The sequence below is a fragment of the Carcharodon carcharias genome, chromosome 1, assembly GCF_017639515.1.
Source record: "Carcharodon carcharias isolate sCarCar2 chromosome 1, sCarCar2.pri, whole genome shotgun sequence".
Taxonomy (NCBI): domain Eukaryota; kingdom Metazoa; phylum Chordata; class Chondrichthyes; order Lamniformes; family Lamnidae; genus Carcharodon; species Carcharodon carcharias.
Window position 1 is genome coordinate 151,585,281 of NC_054467.1, and position 17,657 is coordinate 151,602,937.

Consider the following 17,657-nt stretch of genomic DNA (forward strand, 5'->3'; position numbering starts at 1 on the left):
GGTCTGGCAGCATCGGCGGAGAAGAAAAGAGTTGACGTTTCGAGTCCTCATGACCCTTCGACAGAACTAGGTGAATCCTAGGGGATTCCCTAGGATTCACCTAGTTCTGTCGAAGGGTCATGAGGACTCGAAACGTCAACTCTTTTATTCTCCGCCGATGCTGCCAGACCTGCTGAGTTTTTCCAGGTAATCCTGTTTTTGTTTATAATCTTATGTATATGCTTGAAATCTTTTATTTTGTTATTAAATATTTTAATTTAATTTTTAAAATCTCTAAAGGTCTTGGTGAACTCATTACTTCCGAATTCAGCGCATACATCTTCTTATATGAACATATGAATTAGGAGGAGTAGGCTGCTCAGCCCATCAAGCCTGCTCTGCCATTCAATAAGATCACGGCTGACCTGATGTTAACCTCAACTGCACATTTCTACCTACTCCCGATAACCTTTCACCCCTTTACTTATCAAGAATCTATCTACCTCTGCCTTAAAAATATTCAAACATTCACATGTGGTCCTCCAAGATGTCCTTCATGTGGAAGGGGTCGGGTGGGGATGACATGTCTAGATAGAGGCCAGGCACAAGGCTCAGCATTGGCTTTAAGGCTCAGAGATGGAGCCTAATCTACAAAGAATATGCTGACTAGATGGATCACTACAATTCATTCACAGATCCACTGAGGCCAAGATGATGCAGACTCCGGGAACACTGCCTTTCTAGTGGCTTTTGCCCAGATGAGGAGGAACCATCGCAGGTTAGTTCTTGTTAAAAAAATACAAATTGAAAAACCATTGTGATAGCGCAACCAAATTTCCCTTGTGGATCTGGTCTGCCTGGCACACATCATCTACCATGTCATAAAAGTGGGTGCAAGCAACAATGTTAATCCACCATCAGATCATCACCAAGATAGAATCAAGAATCAAAACCTCTGTCTGTTCTTTATGTTGGGATTTCCTTACAATAAAAATATTCATATAAAAGGGTGTAAAATATCTGTTCGCGTTCAAGTGTGACAGAAATTTTCTTGGGTAAGATAATTCTGACAAGTGAAGCAAGTTTATTAGGTAAACCGTCAAAAAAAAAGCACAAGATATGTAGTTACAATCATAGTTGCAATGGGATATATTCAGTGACTTGGCCTCCACAGCCTTGTAGAGAATCCCAGGTTCAACACCCTCTAAGTGAAGAAGTTTAGGACCTCAGTCCTAAATGGTCTACCCGTAACCTGAGATTGTGACCCCATGTTCTAGACAATACAGCCAGAGGAAATATCATCCCTGCCTCCAGTCTGTCCAGCCCTGTTAGGATTTTATATGTTTCAATGAGATCTCCTCTCATTCTTCTAAACTCCAGTGAATACTGGCTTAGTTGGCCCATTCTCTCTTCATACGACAATCCTGCCATCTAGGAATAAGTCTGGTGAACCTTTGCTGCACTCCTTCTATAACAACTATATCCTTTCTTAAGTAAGGGGACCAAAACTACACACAATACTCCAGGTGTGGTCTCACCAAGGCCCTGTACAGCTGCAATAAGACATCCTTGCTCCTGTACTCAAGTCCTCTCGCACTGAAGGCCAACATACCGTTTGCCTTCTTAGCTGCTTATTGCACCTGCATGCTTGCTTTCAATGACTGGTGTACAAGGGCACCCAGGTCCCTTTGTATATCAGCATTTCCCAATCTACCACCATTTAAATAATACTCTTAAGAAACATGCATTACTGTCCTGAAATCTCCTTCCAAAACTTACCAGGAAATATCCCTAAGTAATTGAGTACACCAGCACAAATTGTAATAACGCAAAGCAAGCATTTGTATAGCTTGAAATGTCTTTTTTCCGTCACTGTACAATAAAGCTATCAATAAAATCAATAATTAAGAAATAATATGCACATAAAACAGGCTTGCCAGTGGTACATGCGCTCTGTCCATGACAGTTGATCCTAGTTTTTAACAATCTCTTGTTAACAAACTCGTGTTATCAGAGAATTAACAGTAAGTTAACTGCTTGTCAATTTGTCAGGAGGAAAAAGCGATACAAAACCAGAAGGAAGGAGAGAAATGTTAAAAGGAAAAAGGAAACAAAAATCATGTGTGTTCTAAACCAAGAGACCAAGAAGTGATCACTAAAACCTATATAAAATAAATAGGGTTCCAGCTGTAGCATTATGACATAATGGGTTGTCTACTGAGCCACAAAATGGTACAACTGTACAGGACATTGATGCAATATTTAGAGTACTGTGTACAGTTTTGGTCTCCTTAATTAAGGAAAGATATATTTGCATTGGAAGCAGTTTGGGGGGAAGGCTGATTCCTGGGATGAAGGTTTTTTCTTATGAAGAAAGGTTGAGCAGGTTAGGTCTACAGTCATTGGAGTTCATAAGAATAAGAAGGGATCTTATTGAAACATACAAGATTTTGAAGGGGCTTGAAAGGGTAGATGCTAAGAGGATATTTCCTCTCACAGGGAAATCTATAACTTGGGGGCACAGTTTAAAATAAGGTATCTGCCATTTAAGATGGAAATGAGGAAGAATTTCTTCTCTCAGAGAGAAGTTAATCTTTGGAATTCTCTTCCACAGAAAGCAGTGAAGGCTGGATCATTGAAATATAGTCAGGGCTGAGTTAGACAGATTTTTGATGGACAAGGGAGTTGAGAGTTATGGGGAACAGGCAGGAAAATGGAGTTAATCCACAATCAGATCAGCACAGACTGAATGGCAAAGCAGATTCAATGGGCCCTGTTCCTAATTCTGATGGATCTTATGTTGTTAAGATGGCTAAGAACCTTGGAAGTATTATGAATGGGAAGTGGCACATGGAAAGAGCCAACCCAATTCCTCTCAATTCAAGGCCTCTTCTGTTAGAACTATATTGGCATCTAAATGCTAAAAAGAAAAACACTCCCCACCTTAAACAAAGCTTTGCACAAATGTGAATTAGCTGTTTCCGATATTAGTTTTACCTCAACATAAATCTTGCTGTAGTGACACTGGTGAAGACTTAGTACATAGAATATACAGCAAAGTAACAAGGCGTTCAGCCCAATCAGTCATGCCAGCATTTATGCACCATTCAAATATTCTTCTAACTCTATCAGCATAGTCAGCATATCCTTTAATTCCCTTGTCCCTCATACACTCATCTAGTTTCTCCTTAAATGCATCAATATTATTCACCTCAGCTACTTCCTACAAGTTCCACATACTAGCCATTTTCTGGGGAAGAATTCTGTATTGAATATATTAGTAACTATCTTACATTGATGTTCATGAATTAGTTCTGGTCTCATTTACAACTGGGAACACTTGCTTTATGCCTACCTCATGAAATCTTTTCATAATCTTGAGGGCCTCCATCTAACCACCCCTCAGGCCCAGCCTGTTCAATCCTTCACGACAGGTATAACCTCCCAGTTCTGGCATCATTCTAGTAATTTTTTTGTTACTTCATCAGTGCCTCTATGTCCAAACAATTAAAAAAAGTACATTTTACTTTACATATGCAAAGTAATAACTTTGCCACAGTCCTTAGCTTGATACCTTATCTCTTAAGATAGGCTCACAACATTCAGGTTTGTGCTGATAAGTGGCAAGTAACATTTACGCCTCAGAAGGGCCAGGTAATGACTAAATCCCCTGGAAGTGTCAGAAATGCCCAGTTGGTAGCACTCTCGCTTGAGTCACAAGGTTCTGGGTTCAAGTCCCACATCAGGGTTTGGGCACAAAAATCAAAGTTGACACTCCAGTGCTGCACTGAAAGACTGCTGCACTGTTGGATCTGTGCCATCTTTTGGATGAGATGTTAAACTGATGCCACACCTGCTTGCTTAGGTGAATGTAAAAGATCGCATGGCGCTATTTTGAATAAGACTGGTGGAGTTATTCTTGGTGTCCTGGCCAAAATTTATCCCTCAAATTACATCACAAAAGCATATGAGCTATTAATTACCACACTGTTGTTTGTGGGAGTTTGCTGTGTGCAAATTAGCTGCCACATTTCCCACAAGTGACAACACTGGAAAATAATTCTTTGGCTCTAAACAGCTTTGAGGTAGTCGAGAAAAGTGCTATATAAGTGCAAGTTTTTTTTTAAATGGTATTATCTTCACTGAATCCCCCAATATCAACATCCTGGGGGTTATCATTGATCAGAAACTAAACTGGACCAGCCACAGAAATACAAGAGCAGGTCAGAGGCTGGGAATTTTGCAATGAATAACTTACCCCCTCGCTCCCAAAAGCCTGTCAATCATCTACAACGCACAAGTCAGAAGCATGATGCAATATTCTTGACTTGCCCGGATGAGAGTAGCTCAACACTGTTCAGGACAAAACAGCTCACTTGATCAGAACCCCATTCACCATCTTAAATATTCACTCCTTCCACCAATGACACAGAGTGTGTACCATCTGCAAGATGCAGTGCAGCAACTTGCCAAGGCAAGTTTTCAAAATGCAAAAAGGTTATGAGCAGTAAGACAAGTTTCCCTCTGGGATTTGGCTTGCTCAGCAAATAACATCGGCTGTGGTTGTATATAACTTTATACTTTCCTATGTCAATTCCCTTTTTAAAAATTCATGAACTCTCCTTCAAAAATGCAATCCACAACCAACAGATCAGATCAAATTTCTGCAGTCTTGCCACGTCCAGTTGTGGATGGTGGTAGAAAATTAAACAATCAGGTCTAATCAGAGGAGAAGACTGCACAAATATCCCCATCCTCAATGATGGGGGACCCCAGCACATTAGTGCAAAAGACAAGTCTGAAGAATTTGCAAACATCAGAAGTGTCAAGTAGATAGATGATCCATCTCGGCCTCTTCCAGAGTTCCCCAGCATCACAGCTGCCAGCCTTCAGCCAATTCGATTAACTTCACATGACATCAACAAACAGCTGAAGGTACTGGATACAAGCAAAGCCTATGGGCCCTGACGAGAGCTCAGGAGGACTATAAGATGATCATCCTCTTGACACTTATGGCTGAAGATAGTTCAGATGGAAATCTGAAATAAAAAACTCAGCAGGTCTGGCAGCATCTGCGGGGAGAGAAACAAAGCTAATGTTTCGAGATGAAGGTGACGCTGAGTTTTTATATTTAGTTTTATACTTTGTTTTTATAGCAGATTCAACTTCACAGTTTAATTCCATTTTGCACGAACTATCGGGATAGCCATTGAAGGGGGGGAAAAAGTGAATAAAAACAAACCTGTAACAGCAGCCTTTCAAAAGCAAGGAAGTTGTCCCATTTTGAATAGTACGCATGTCCCAAAGTCTGCACTGTTGCCATGGTAAGTTGCAAGAGCCCACAGTGATTTTCCAAAGCTTTCAGATTGCTTTTAAATAACTGGACATAAGAATTAAGCTGTTCAGGTGTGACTCTACCTGTAGAAGGAAAAGGATGCATGTAAAAACATCACAGGTACATTTAGAATTAAGTTGGTCAATCAGCCTCCTTTAAGGTGATGACTAAATTGAAAACTAAATCAGCTTTATGAAAAGAAAATTAATATATATTTACAGTTGTGAATGCCCCTTGAAATGCAATACCCGGTTTCAAAAGCTAGCATACCATTTGCGCACTCATGATTCCACAATGCTGGTAAGTATTACTGGTAATGTGTTTTATTCCAACAGAAACTAAAAGGGACAGAAGTATAAATTCTCTGAAACTGACCCAAGGCTAACTTTTATCATCTTTTATGGTCAAAGAAAAATAATACACAGGCTGTGAGGTGCTGAGTTGCAAAAGGAGAAGTTCTTTCTTTCTCGAGTCAAAGTACAACTCAAATAACTTTGAAGTGTGGTTACTGTTATTATATAGCCAAATGCAGTAGTAAACTTATGCACAGCAACATGCTATATAGGCTATTAAAATGAATGGCTAATCTGAAATTTTTGGCTGAAGTACAATTCTTCACCAAGACATTGGGAAAATGCTCTGCTCTTCTTCAAATAGTGTTGTGGAATCTTTAATATCCGCCTTAAAACAGTCAAGTGGCTGATGGCAACTCCAGTAATGTGGCGCTCCTTCAGCACAGCACTTCAGTGTCAGTTATGGGTTCCCAGTGTACAGAATTTCAGAGCTATAATGTAAGCTGTCTGTTGAGGGAGGTGGGGAAGGGGGAGATAAAATTGAAGAGAGTCACACCTCACTATCTGAATCAGGGGAGGCAGTGGTGTAGTGGTGTTATCACCGGACTAGTAATCCAGAGATCCAGGTTCTAATTCCACCGTGGCAGAGGAAGAAGTTTAAATTCAGTTAAAAAAAATCTGGAATTGAAAGGTGTGATGGTGACCTCAGAGGGCCTTCAAAAAGCAGAGCCCTCCAAAAAAAAGCTGACAACATCTTTACATTTGTCTATCCAAATTAGAAATAGAACTTCTCTCGTACAAAGGTACATACAAGAATGTAGAATTTTATCAATGATGAAACTATTGCCGATTGTTGTGAAAACCCATCTGGTTCACTCCTTTAGAACTCCTTAAGGTCTGTCATCCTTACCCAGTCTGGCCTACATGTGACACAGCAATCTGAATACTGGCCTAGCTAGTGATCCCCACGTCCCATGAACAAATAAAAAAAAATCATTATTCAATTTACAGGACTACCCCATTATTCTTAACTGTCATGTATCTTAAAGCATTCACGATTATGCTATAAAGCACAGCAATTAAGTCCAATCCTTGCCTCAGTTTATTCCCAATCATATTTACTAATTTAATTACTAATTTACCTTTTACTAATGTGCATAAGCATAGATTGTGAATGAATTTTGCTGCAGGATTTCCTAGTCATAGCAGGAAAGACAATGGCACCTGCAATTCCCCTTCAAGATGGAATTTTGAAAGACATGTCCACAGTCTGCAAATATAAAATTCTAGTCTTTGTTAGAAAGAAGTGGTGTTTTTCTTTATTATTCTTCCTTGAGATTTGAGCATCACAGGCAAGGCCAGCATTCCTTGCCCATCCCTAACTGCCCTCATGAAAATAGTGCTGCAGTTGCTGTAGTCTACAAGCAAAGTGATAGATTATTATACTACCATCGCTTATAATATTGAACAAAGAACAAAGAAAAGTACAGCACAGGAACAGGCCCTTCGGCCCTCCAAGGCTGCGCCGATCATATTGCCTGTCAAATAAAACATTTTGCACTTCCGGGGTCCATATCCCTCTATTACCATCCTATTCATGTATTTGTCAAGCTACCTCTTAAACACCACTATTGTACCTGCTTCCACCACCTCCTCTGGCAGCGAATTCCAGACACTCACTACCCTCTGCGTAAAAAACTTGCCCCACACATCTCTTTTATTGTTTTCTCCTCTCACCTTAAATCTATGTCCCCTAGTAATTGACTCTTCCACCTTGGGAAAAAGCTTCTATCTACTCTGTCCATGCCACTCATAATTTTGTAAACTTCTATCAAGTCACTCCTCAATCTCCATTGCTCTAGTAAGAACAATCCGAGTTTCTCCAACCTCTCCTCATAGCTAATACCTCCAGACCAGGCAGCATCCTGGTAAACCTCCTCTGCACCTCTCCAACACCTCCATATCCTTCTGGTAATGTGGCGACCAGAATTGCACGCAATATTCCAAGTGTGACCTAACCAAGGTTCTATACAGCTGCAGCATGACTTCCCATCTTTTATACTCAATACCCCTGCCAATGAAGGCAAGCATGCCATATGCCTTCCTGACTACCTTATCCACCTGCGTTGCCACTTTCAGTGAGCTGTACACCCAGATCCCTCTGCCCGTCGATGCACTTAAGGGTTCTGCCATTTTATGTATAATTCCTGCCTGTGTTAGACCTTCCAAAATGCATTATCTTGCATTTGTCCGGATTAAACTCCATCTGCCATTTCTCTGCCCAAGTCTCCAACCGATCTATATCCCGTTGTATAATTTGACAATCCTCTTCACTGTCTGCAACTCCTCCAACCTTAGTGTCGTCTGCAAACTTACTAATTAGCTCAGTTACATTTTCCTCCAAATCTTTTATGTATACTACAAACAGCAAAGGTCCCAGCACTGATCCCTGCGGAACTCCACTAGTCACAGCTCTCCAAACAGATAAGCACCCTTCCACTGCTACTCTGTCTTCTATAACCAAGCCAATTCTGTATCCATCTTGCCAGCTCACCTCTGATCCCGTGCGACTTTACCTTCTGTACCAGTCTGCCATGAGGGACTTTGTCAAAGGTCTTACTGAAATCCATGTAGATAACATCCATTGCCCTTCCATCGTCGATCATTTTTGACACTTACTCGAAAAACTCAATCAAGTTAGTGAGACATGACCTCCCCTTCACAAAACCATGCTCTTCTCACTAATACCCCCATTTGCTTCCAAATGGTAGTAAATCCTGTCACGAAGAATTTTCTGCAATAATTTCCCTAGCACTGTTGAGTGTTTAGTTATTAGACAGAGGGCCTTCAAAAGCAGAGCCCTCCAAAAAAAAGCTTACAACACAAAATTGTCTTTACATTTGTCCATCCAAATTATAACTAAATCTTCTCTCATACAAAGGTATGTGTGCTCAAGTATGCAGAATTTTATCTATCCAGGTTTTTTATTTAAATTTAAATGGAGAAACAAGAAAGGAGGATAAAATTAAGAAAGTGCTCACTTTTTTTTGAAATTTTTGACTATTTTTGAAATTTCAGGATAAATGTTAGCCCAGTGGGTAGGTTTGTTTTTCTTCCTTTCTTGATGAGGCTAGAAAACAAATTCATGGCCATTAGCAGCCTTACAGTTCCTTGTCCAAATCAGAATTCATTAGGACTGGTAAGGTATTTGGGGATCCCAGTCAAACATAACCCACTTCAGAGATAGATGCCCAATTTTCAATAAAAGTCAAAGGTCATGGATAGAAATCTGCACTAATTTTCCCCCTTCACCAGTCCAAGAACATTGAAACCAGCTATCACCATTCTAGTAGATTGGCTGAATCAGGACAGTTGGGGGGATTTGAACCTTGGGCCTACCTGCTCTTTGTGACTCAGCTCCACTCTAGGCAAAGTTGTTATTAACTGAGCCATTGAGGGAGCAGTGAACAGCCTACAATAAACTTCTCTTTCTAAATTCAACTTCATTCTTCGTACAGTGCAGGTTTATTCAAATGCTTCAATTAAAGCATACTTTTCACAGTTCAGTAATATTACAAGCCAGCAAGGACTCTACAACGCTTATGACTGTCTCCAACTTAGCTTCCAAATTCCATGAGGAACAATTCAATCCTAGACTGGCTGCTGACCAAAGCGATCAACAAGGTTGAACATTTGCAGCACTGACAACACAATTAGGTCTGTAGTTTGAATATTTTCTTTAAATGTCATGAACAAAAGGTGTTGGATTGGAGAAAAGCAAATTTTAGGGACTAAAGAGTTCCAGCATTAATTAGGTGGACAAAGCTGGGAGACAAATACCAAACCAATGCTGGGAATTAATTAAAAAACATTTCAAATTTGAGGCCAAAGTTTCATGAATAAGCAGATTACATCAAAATTGAAGTCTAAAGAAATCAGTATGCAATAAAAGTTAATGCAAGTGTAAGGAACATATCTTTTTAGTTTCTGTCAGACTGTGTAAAAATTACAATGGCTGCAGTTTGAAAGACATGTCCACCAGAGCAGGTGAGAGATATGTACAATGTTGTAGTCCTGGAACAGAGTGTGCCATGAAAGACAGGATGGTGCCGAAGGGATCCTGGATCAAGGGAGCTGCCTGACAACAGCATTTTAATTGGCCACTGAACAGGTTTTGTGTGGCGGCAATGCATCTGAATAGCTCCTAGCCTGAAAGAAACAAGACCTAAAACTTCTTTCTCCTGCGCCTGGAAGATTTCTGTAATTCCACGATAATAGCTAGCTGTTTTTTTTTCTCCTCATATTTCTATAAGCTGCTCTCCCTCTGAGGAAAAGGGAAAAGTGGAAAACCACTGTTAGAGACATTGAAAAGCAAGTTCTCAACCAGTGAACTAAATACTCAAAGTGCTGGAAAACCACCTCGTGTCATCAAAAAGAACTGAAAGGAATTTGGAGGACATCAATCAAAATCGATCCATCGAATCCTGTACTCCAGATTGGTACTATTGAACTGTTTTATCCAATCCATGTTTTGTGTGTCCTGCTTGTCGTGCGTGTGTCGTGCATGTGTCGTGCGTGCGTCGTGCGTTTGTAGTACGTGTCGTGCGTGTGTCCTGCGTGTCGTGTGTGTCCTGCGTGTCGTGCGTGTGCATGTGACGTGCGTGTCATGCATGTGCGTCGATGTGTGTCCTGCGTGTCTGTCTACGTGTATCCTGCGTGTCGTGCGTGTGTGTCTATGTGTATCCTGTGTGTCGTGTGTGTGCGTGTATCCTGCGTGTCGTGTGTGTACGTGTCCTGCGTGTGTCACGTGTGTGTGCCTGTCATGCGCGTGAGTGCGTCGTGCATGTCATGCGCGTCGTGCGCATCGTTTGTGTCGTTTGTGTTGTTTGCGTCATGTGTGTTGTGTGTTGTGCGCATGCGCGTCGTGTGTGGTGTGCCGTTGTGAGTGTATTGTGCGTGCGTCTTGCGTGTCGTGCGTGTGTTTTGCGTGTCGGGCGTGCGTCTTGCGTGTTGTGTGTGTCGTGCGTGTGTCTTGCGTGTGTGTGTGGATTTAAGGAGGGGATAGAGTTTAAGTTATACTGTTAGAAGCTAGCAGTTCATATTTCTTTCTTTTGCCACTAGTTAAAGACAACTTGTTCAATAAATAGTTATTTACTTTTGAGTTTACAAGCCTAGTGTTCGTTTTTAAACCTAAATTAAACAGGTAGAATTGGGGCAATCTGGTGGTTTGGTCAAACTTTTCACATTTGTTCCAGCTCAGGGAACAGTGGGGATTGATATTACAGCGCATTATCCCTAGTGAGTCGTGACATAAGTAATACTGAAAAAAAAAATAAGAACAAGAGCAACAATGTTGAAGGGAACCAAAGATTAGGAGGACTGAGTATGAAATGAGACTGGTAGTTAAAGAGAAAGGACAAAAACATTTGTTATACATTAGAAGCACGAGGATCATTAAATTGAATGGGCACTAAGGGACAAAGAAAGCAATATTATATTAAACCATAGAACCATAGAACACTACAGCACAGAAAACAGGCCATTCGGTCCCTCTAATCTGTGCCGAAATATTATTCTGCTAGTCCCATTGACCTGCACCCAGTCCATAACCTTCCAGACCTCTCCCATCCATGTATCTATCCAATTTCTTAAAACTTAAAAGTGAGCCCGCATTTACCATGTCAGATGGTAGCTCGTTCCACACTCCCACCACTCTCTGAGTGAAGAAATTCCCCCTAATGTTCCCCTTTCACCCTAAAGCCATGTCCTCTCGTGTTTATCTCTCCTAATCTAAGCGAAAAGAGCCTACTCGCATTTACTCTGTCTATACCCCTCATAATTTTGTAAACCTCTATCAAATCTCCCCTCATTCTTCTACGCTCCAAGGAATAAAGTCCTAACCTGTTTAATCTTTCCCTGTAACTCAACTCCTGAAGACCCGGCAACAACCTAGCAAATCTTCTCTGCACTCTTTCAATCTTACTGATATCTTTCCTGTAGTTAGGTGACCAAAACTGCACGCACTACTCCAAAGTTGGCCTCACCAATGTCTTATACAACCTCACCATAACATTCCAATTCCTATACTCAATACTTTGATTTATAAAGGCCAGTATGCCAAAAGCTTTCTTTACAACCCTGTCTACCTGTGATGCCACTTTCAGGGAATTATGTATCTGATCTCCCAGATCCCTTTGTTCCTCCGCATTTCTCAGTGCCCTACCATTTACTGTGTATGTCCTACCTTGGTTTGTCCTTCCAAAATGCAACACCTCACACTTTTCTGCATTAAATTCCATCTGCCATTTTCTAGCCCATTTTTCCAGTTGATCCAGATCCCCCTGCAAGCTTTGAAAGCCTTCCTCGCTGTCCACAAAGCCTCCAATCTTAGTGCCATCAGCAAACTTGCTGATCCAATTTACCACATTATCATCCAGATCATTGATATAAACAACAAACAACAATGGTCCCAGCACAGATCCCTGAGGCACACCACTAGTCACAGACCTCCAGTCTGAGAAGCAATCATCCACTACCACTCTGTCTTCTCCCACACAGCCAATTTCGAATCCAGTTTACAACCTTTCCATGGATACCAAGTGTCTGAACCTTCTGAACTAACCTCCCATGTGGGACCTTGTCAAAGGCCTTACTAGAGTCCATGTAGACAACATCCACAGCCTTTCCTTCATCTACTTTCTTGGTAACCTCCTCGAAAAACTCTACAAGGTTCGTTAAACACAACCTACCACGCACAAAGCCATGCTGATTATCCTTAATCAGCCCTTGGCTGTCCAAATAATTGTATATCCAATCTCTCAGAACACCTTCCAATAATTTACCTACTACTGATGTCAGGCAGTTTACTTTTGGAGCCTTTTTTAAACAACGGAACAACATGAGCTACCCTCCAATCCTCCAGCACCTCACCAGTGGCTAAGGACATTTTAAATATTTCTGCCAGGGCCCCTGCAATTTCTACACTAAACTAAGAAAATAAAAAGGATAACAGAGATGGTTAAAGAAATGCCATTTGATTTACAGTGGAGGGGAAGGATAGATTACAGGAGTGACCTCCACATTCAAAATCTCTCCTGGCTCCCAAGCTGGATATGCATTAGTCACCTGCAGAAAACTGCCTTCATGTGATTCCATTTTAATCAGTCCAGATACCACCACGACATCTCCAAAAATTAGTCACCTCAATCATTTCAAACAGCTTGATTAAATCATCTATAAGCTTCTAAACTCAAGGGAAGACTATTCTCATAGCCTCACTCTTTAAACCCTGATATATTTCTTGTGAAAATGCATTGTATCCCCTTCAAGATTAACATATCTTTCCTGATATTCAATGCCCAAAACTGAACACAGTACTCTAGATGAAGCTTGGACAAGAAGGTTAACATTCCATTAGCCTTTTTGATTACTTTGTGTACCTATGCACTAGCTTTTAGTGATGTCTACATGCCAGTCTGACAGCAAGTCATGATGAGTTAGAAGTTGCTTTTAACTGATCACAATGAAGACCAAAACCATGATTTCCAGCCACTGTCATAAATTCCCCTAATTTCACACCTCAGGCTGAGCCAGACCACGAAAAACCATGGCACTCTTTGATCCAGAACTGAGCTTTAAATTCCACATCTTTACATTGAGAGACTACATACTTCCGCTTCTGCGATCCTGCTTGCCTCTCACCATTCCTGAAAGCCTTAGCCAAGCTCTAACAATCTCTAGACTCAGATTCTCGAATGTTGACCTTGCTCTCCTCTCATTCTCAAACTCCAACTTGTCCGATTTCAGGAACCTGGATCATGTTCTGCACTAATTCTACTTGCACGTCAGCCCTCACTTGCGTCCCTTTGCATCATGTCCATTAATGCACCAAATGTAAGAGGGGCCTGAGCTTCAATTGCCTTGACAGCCTCACCCTACTCAATTTCTACAAAATCCCCAGCCGTAAATTCCCTCTCATATCCTTTTATCATTTAGCTTTGGATTTTGTCACCCTTCTGTTTGTCCCACTATTGTTATCAGAGCTTTCAGCTGCCTTGATTCTAATCTCCAGAATTTGTATCACTTTTCATCTCTCTCTTCTCTCTCTCTTTCTTTCTCTACCCCCGCATCTTGAAAAATCTTCCCAAAACCAAGCTTTTCATCAATTCTCCCAATTCTCACATCCTATATGTGTTTGTTCTGTTAAACCTTGCATCTATTGCAATTTTTTCTTCTAACCCTTCAGTGAAGCAACTAGGAATATTTTCCACTACAAGTATGGCATAAATGCAAGTGTTGTTGTACTAAACAATATTAAAAAGTAATGGTGTTAAAAGGAGGAGTATTAAAAGGATCAATGGGATTCAGAATTTTTTGTAAGCAGATATTGTGCTAAAGAGGTAAACAAAGAAACCAGTTGGCCTCACAACAGTAGTAAGTAAATAATGGAAGCCATAATTTTGGATACCACTTAACACTTAGGAAAGACAGGCAAAAAAAAAATTAGGGATAAATCATACTAGAGCCTTGGTCAGGCACCATCTGCACTATCTCAGAACTCAGGAAAGATATTCAGGTCCTGGAAGCGATACCGTGGAGAATCACCAGAATGATACTAGGGCTCAAAGGAATAAATTAAGAGCTCAGGTTGCATAAACTTGATTTGTATTCCCTCCAGTTTAGTAGGTTGAAGGTTGATCCAATCCAGGTGTCTAAAATGAATATAGGATTCAATAGAGATCACAGATAACATATTCCTCCGGTGAGGGAATCCAGAGCAAAGAGGGATAATATTAAAACTAGAGCTAAGCCATTTAGGAATGAAATCAGGAAACATTTAGCCACACAAATGGTAGTGGAAGTCTGGAACTTTTCCCCAAAAAAGTAGACTTTGGATTCTGAGTCAATTGAAATTTTCAAAACAGAGATTGATAGGTTTCTGCTGGGTGAGGGTGTGAAGAGCTATGCAGTAAAAGTGAGTAAATGCGGTTGAGGTACAGATCAGCCATGATCTTACAGAATGACAGAACAGACTCGAATGGCTGTATAGAATGCTCCTGCTCCTCCCAATAATTATAATTCTAAATAAATCAACAAATTTAGAGAAACATAGGTACAATATCTGATACATTTATATGGCCCAAAAGCATTCATGTAGTGCCATGATATCTGTTACAAAGGTTAAGGCCCATGGCTTGAAGTATAAAATCATTGCATGGATCGAGGTATATTGAAAGGATAGAATGCAAACAGTGAGAATGAATGGATACTTCTTTAATTAGCAAGGAGCAATTCATAGTATGACCCAGGGATCTGTGCTATTTCATATCACTGTCCACATAAAAAATAATCTGGATACTTATATAGGGAATTTGACAATATTTGCTAATTATACCAAATCTAGGACATAGCATGCAGGAGTGCAGGAGCATGCAAACAGGTTAATAGAGTACGCCTTAAGTGCAGTTAAACATTTATGAATATGAAATAGCTTTTTTTGCAAAGAAAACAGAATGGAAATATGCTATAAATAGCAAAATATACAACAGAATGGAGGAACAGTCAGGGGCACATGGACAGGACTGAGTATGCCTGACTGAAACCTAGACAGAGTGTGGAGTTGGGAATTTGATTCACATAATTTATATTTAAACTTGAGAAAAACTTAAGAGTCAAGATTCTGAAATAGAACTAACGACCTTCAAGTGAATTAAATAGCCTTGTTAAACAGGGGGCAGTTATCTGTCAATCAGCTGAAAGCAGTTGGTTCAAGTGGCATTAGTTACTGCAGCAGGAAGCTAAATTAACTAGTGACTCCGAGGCGCTATATAAGAGATAGGTTTTTCAAACTGCTTAGGCAGGAGACTACGCCCGAGTGAGACATAGGGGTCTTGGGAATTTACTTCATGTGGTAAGCTTGGTGCTCCATCCTATACCTTTTTTTCAAATCAGTCTCCAGTAGTTAGTGGGTTTTTCTTTCCTTGTCTCTAAGCTGGGAAAGTGCAAGTTTTTATATTACTTCAGCTATGTGAACTATTAACTAATTCACTAATTAAGTAAATAAATTTAGTAGGGTGTATCAGTACTAATAAGGTATATTAATATTGGTAAGGTTTTTTAGCAGTAGCAATGCTAACTAATAAAGGAATGGCAGGGCTGCTCCAACCTCAAGAATGAAAGTCCTGTGCAATGTGGGAACTCCAGGATGCTTCTCATGTCCTGGATAACCATTGTACAGGAAGTGTCGTCAGTTGCAGCAGCTTGAGCTCCGGGTTTTGTAACTTGAGCAGCAGCTGGCTTCCCTGTACTGCATCTGTGAGGCTGAGAGCTAAGTGGACAGCATGTTTATAGATGTGATCGCTCTGCAGCTTAAAAGTATGCAGGGAGATGGAATGGATGACACCAGGCAGTCAAAAAGGACGAAGCAGGAAGTACAAAAGTCCTCTGAGTGCATCCTGCTTTCCAACTAGTATTCAGTTCTGAATACTGATGAGAGTGATGGTTCATCTGGGAAGTGCAGCCAGAACCAAGTCCATGGCACCACAGGTGGCTCAGCTGCACAGTGAGGTACAAGGAAGACTAGGAGGGCCATAGTGATAAGTGATTCAATAGTTAGGGGAGAAGATAGGCATTTCTGTGGCAGCAAACATGATTCCAGGGTGGTGTATTGCCTCCCTGGTGCCAGGGTCAAGGATGTCACTGACAGCTGCAGAGCATCCTGACGGGTAGGGTGAGCCATCAGAACCAACTACATAGGTAGAAAGAGGAATGTGGTTCTGCAGTCAGAATAGGGAGCTATGTAGAAAATTAGCAAGCAGGACCTCAAAAGTAGTAAGCGCTGGATTACTCCCAGTGACATGTGCAAGTGAGTGCAGGAATAGGATGATAAGACAGATGAATGTGTGGCTGGAAAGTTGATGCAGAAGGGAGGGCATTAGATTCTTGGGACCAGCTCTAGGGGAGATCAAACCCGTACAGGCCGGATGGGTTCACCTGAACACAGCTGGAACTGAGTTTCTTGCTAGTGCTCTTAGAGAGAGTTTAAATTACTCTGGCAGGGGATGGGGGCCCCAAGGGTAGATTCAGTTGGGACAAAATCAAAAATAAAAATGGAAGGCAGAAAATTAATGGCTGAGTCTGGAAGGCAGAGGAAACAAAGCTTAGAAAATAAAAAAAAAGTTTGACAGTGCTCAAGGGTATCTACTTCAATGCAAGGAATATGGCAAATAAAGCAAATGAGCTGAGGACACAGGTAGAAACATGGCAGTGTGCTACCATTACTATTACAAAAACACGGCTTGAGGTGGTATAGGAACATCAGCTTGACCTTCCTGGTCACAAGGTTTTCAGATGAGATAGAAAGGGGGACATAAAGGGAGGGGGTTGCCAACTTTGGTCAAAGACACAATTACAGCAGTGAGGAGGGATGATGTGTCAGAAGGATCATCAAATAAGGCCATATGGATTGAGCTAAGGGCCAAAAAAAGTGACAGTACATTGCTGGGAGTGTACTATAGATCCTCAAACAAACAGTCAGGAAGAGATAAAAGAGTAAATATGTAGGCAATTCTCTGAGAAGTGCAAAACCATAAGGGCAGTAATAGTAGGGGATTTTAACTACCCCAACATTAACTGAGATAGTTTTAGTGTGAAAGGAATTGAGGGAGCAGAATCCTTGAGGTGCATTCAGAACTTTTATGGCCAGCATGTAGCAAGTCCAACAAGAGAGGGCACAGTTCTGGATTTAGTTATAGGAACTGAAGCTGGGCAGGTGGAAGGAGTGGCACTGGGAGAGCTTTTTTGTGGTAGTGATCATAATTCAGTTAGTTTTAACATAATTATGGAAAAGGACAAAGATAGAACAGGAGTTAGAGTTCTGAATTGGGGCAAGACCAATTTTACTAAGAGAAGTGATTTAGCAAAAATGGACTGGAAACAGCTACCTGAAGGAGGCATTCAAAGGGAAGATTCAAAGGGTTCAGAGTAAACATGTTCCCACAAAGAAATAGGGTGGGATGGCCAAATCTACAGTGCCCTGGATGTCAAGGAAC

General features: G+C 40.9%; 1 protein-coding gene across 1 annotated transcript in view; it reads right to left on the minus strand.

Moving 5' to 3' along the window:
* The window catches only part of scfd2 (sec1 family domain containing 2), a 363,585-nt gene that overhangs the window by 274,341 nt on the left and 71,587 nt on the right, over window positions 1-17,657 (minus strand). The window contains exon 4 of the mRNA XM_041198895.1: window positions 5,222-5,397. Coding sequence (XP_041054829.1) covers window positions 5,222-5,397 — 176 coding nt within the window. The remainder of the gene's footprint in view (window positions 1-5,221; window positions 5,398-17,657) is intronic.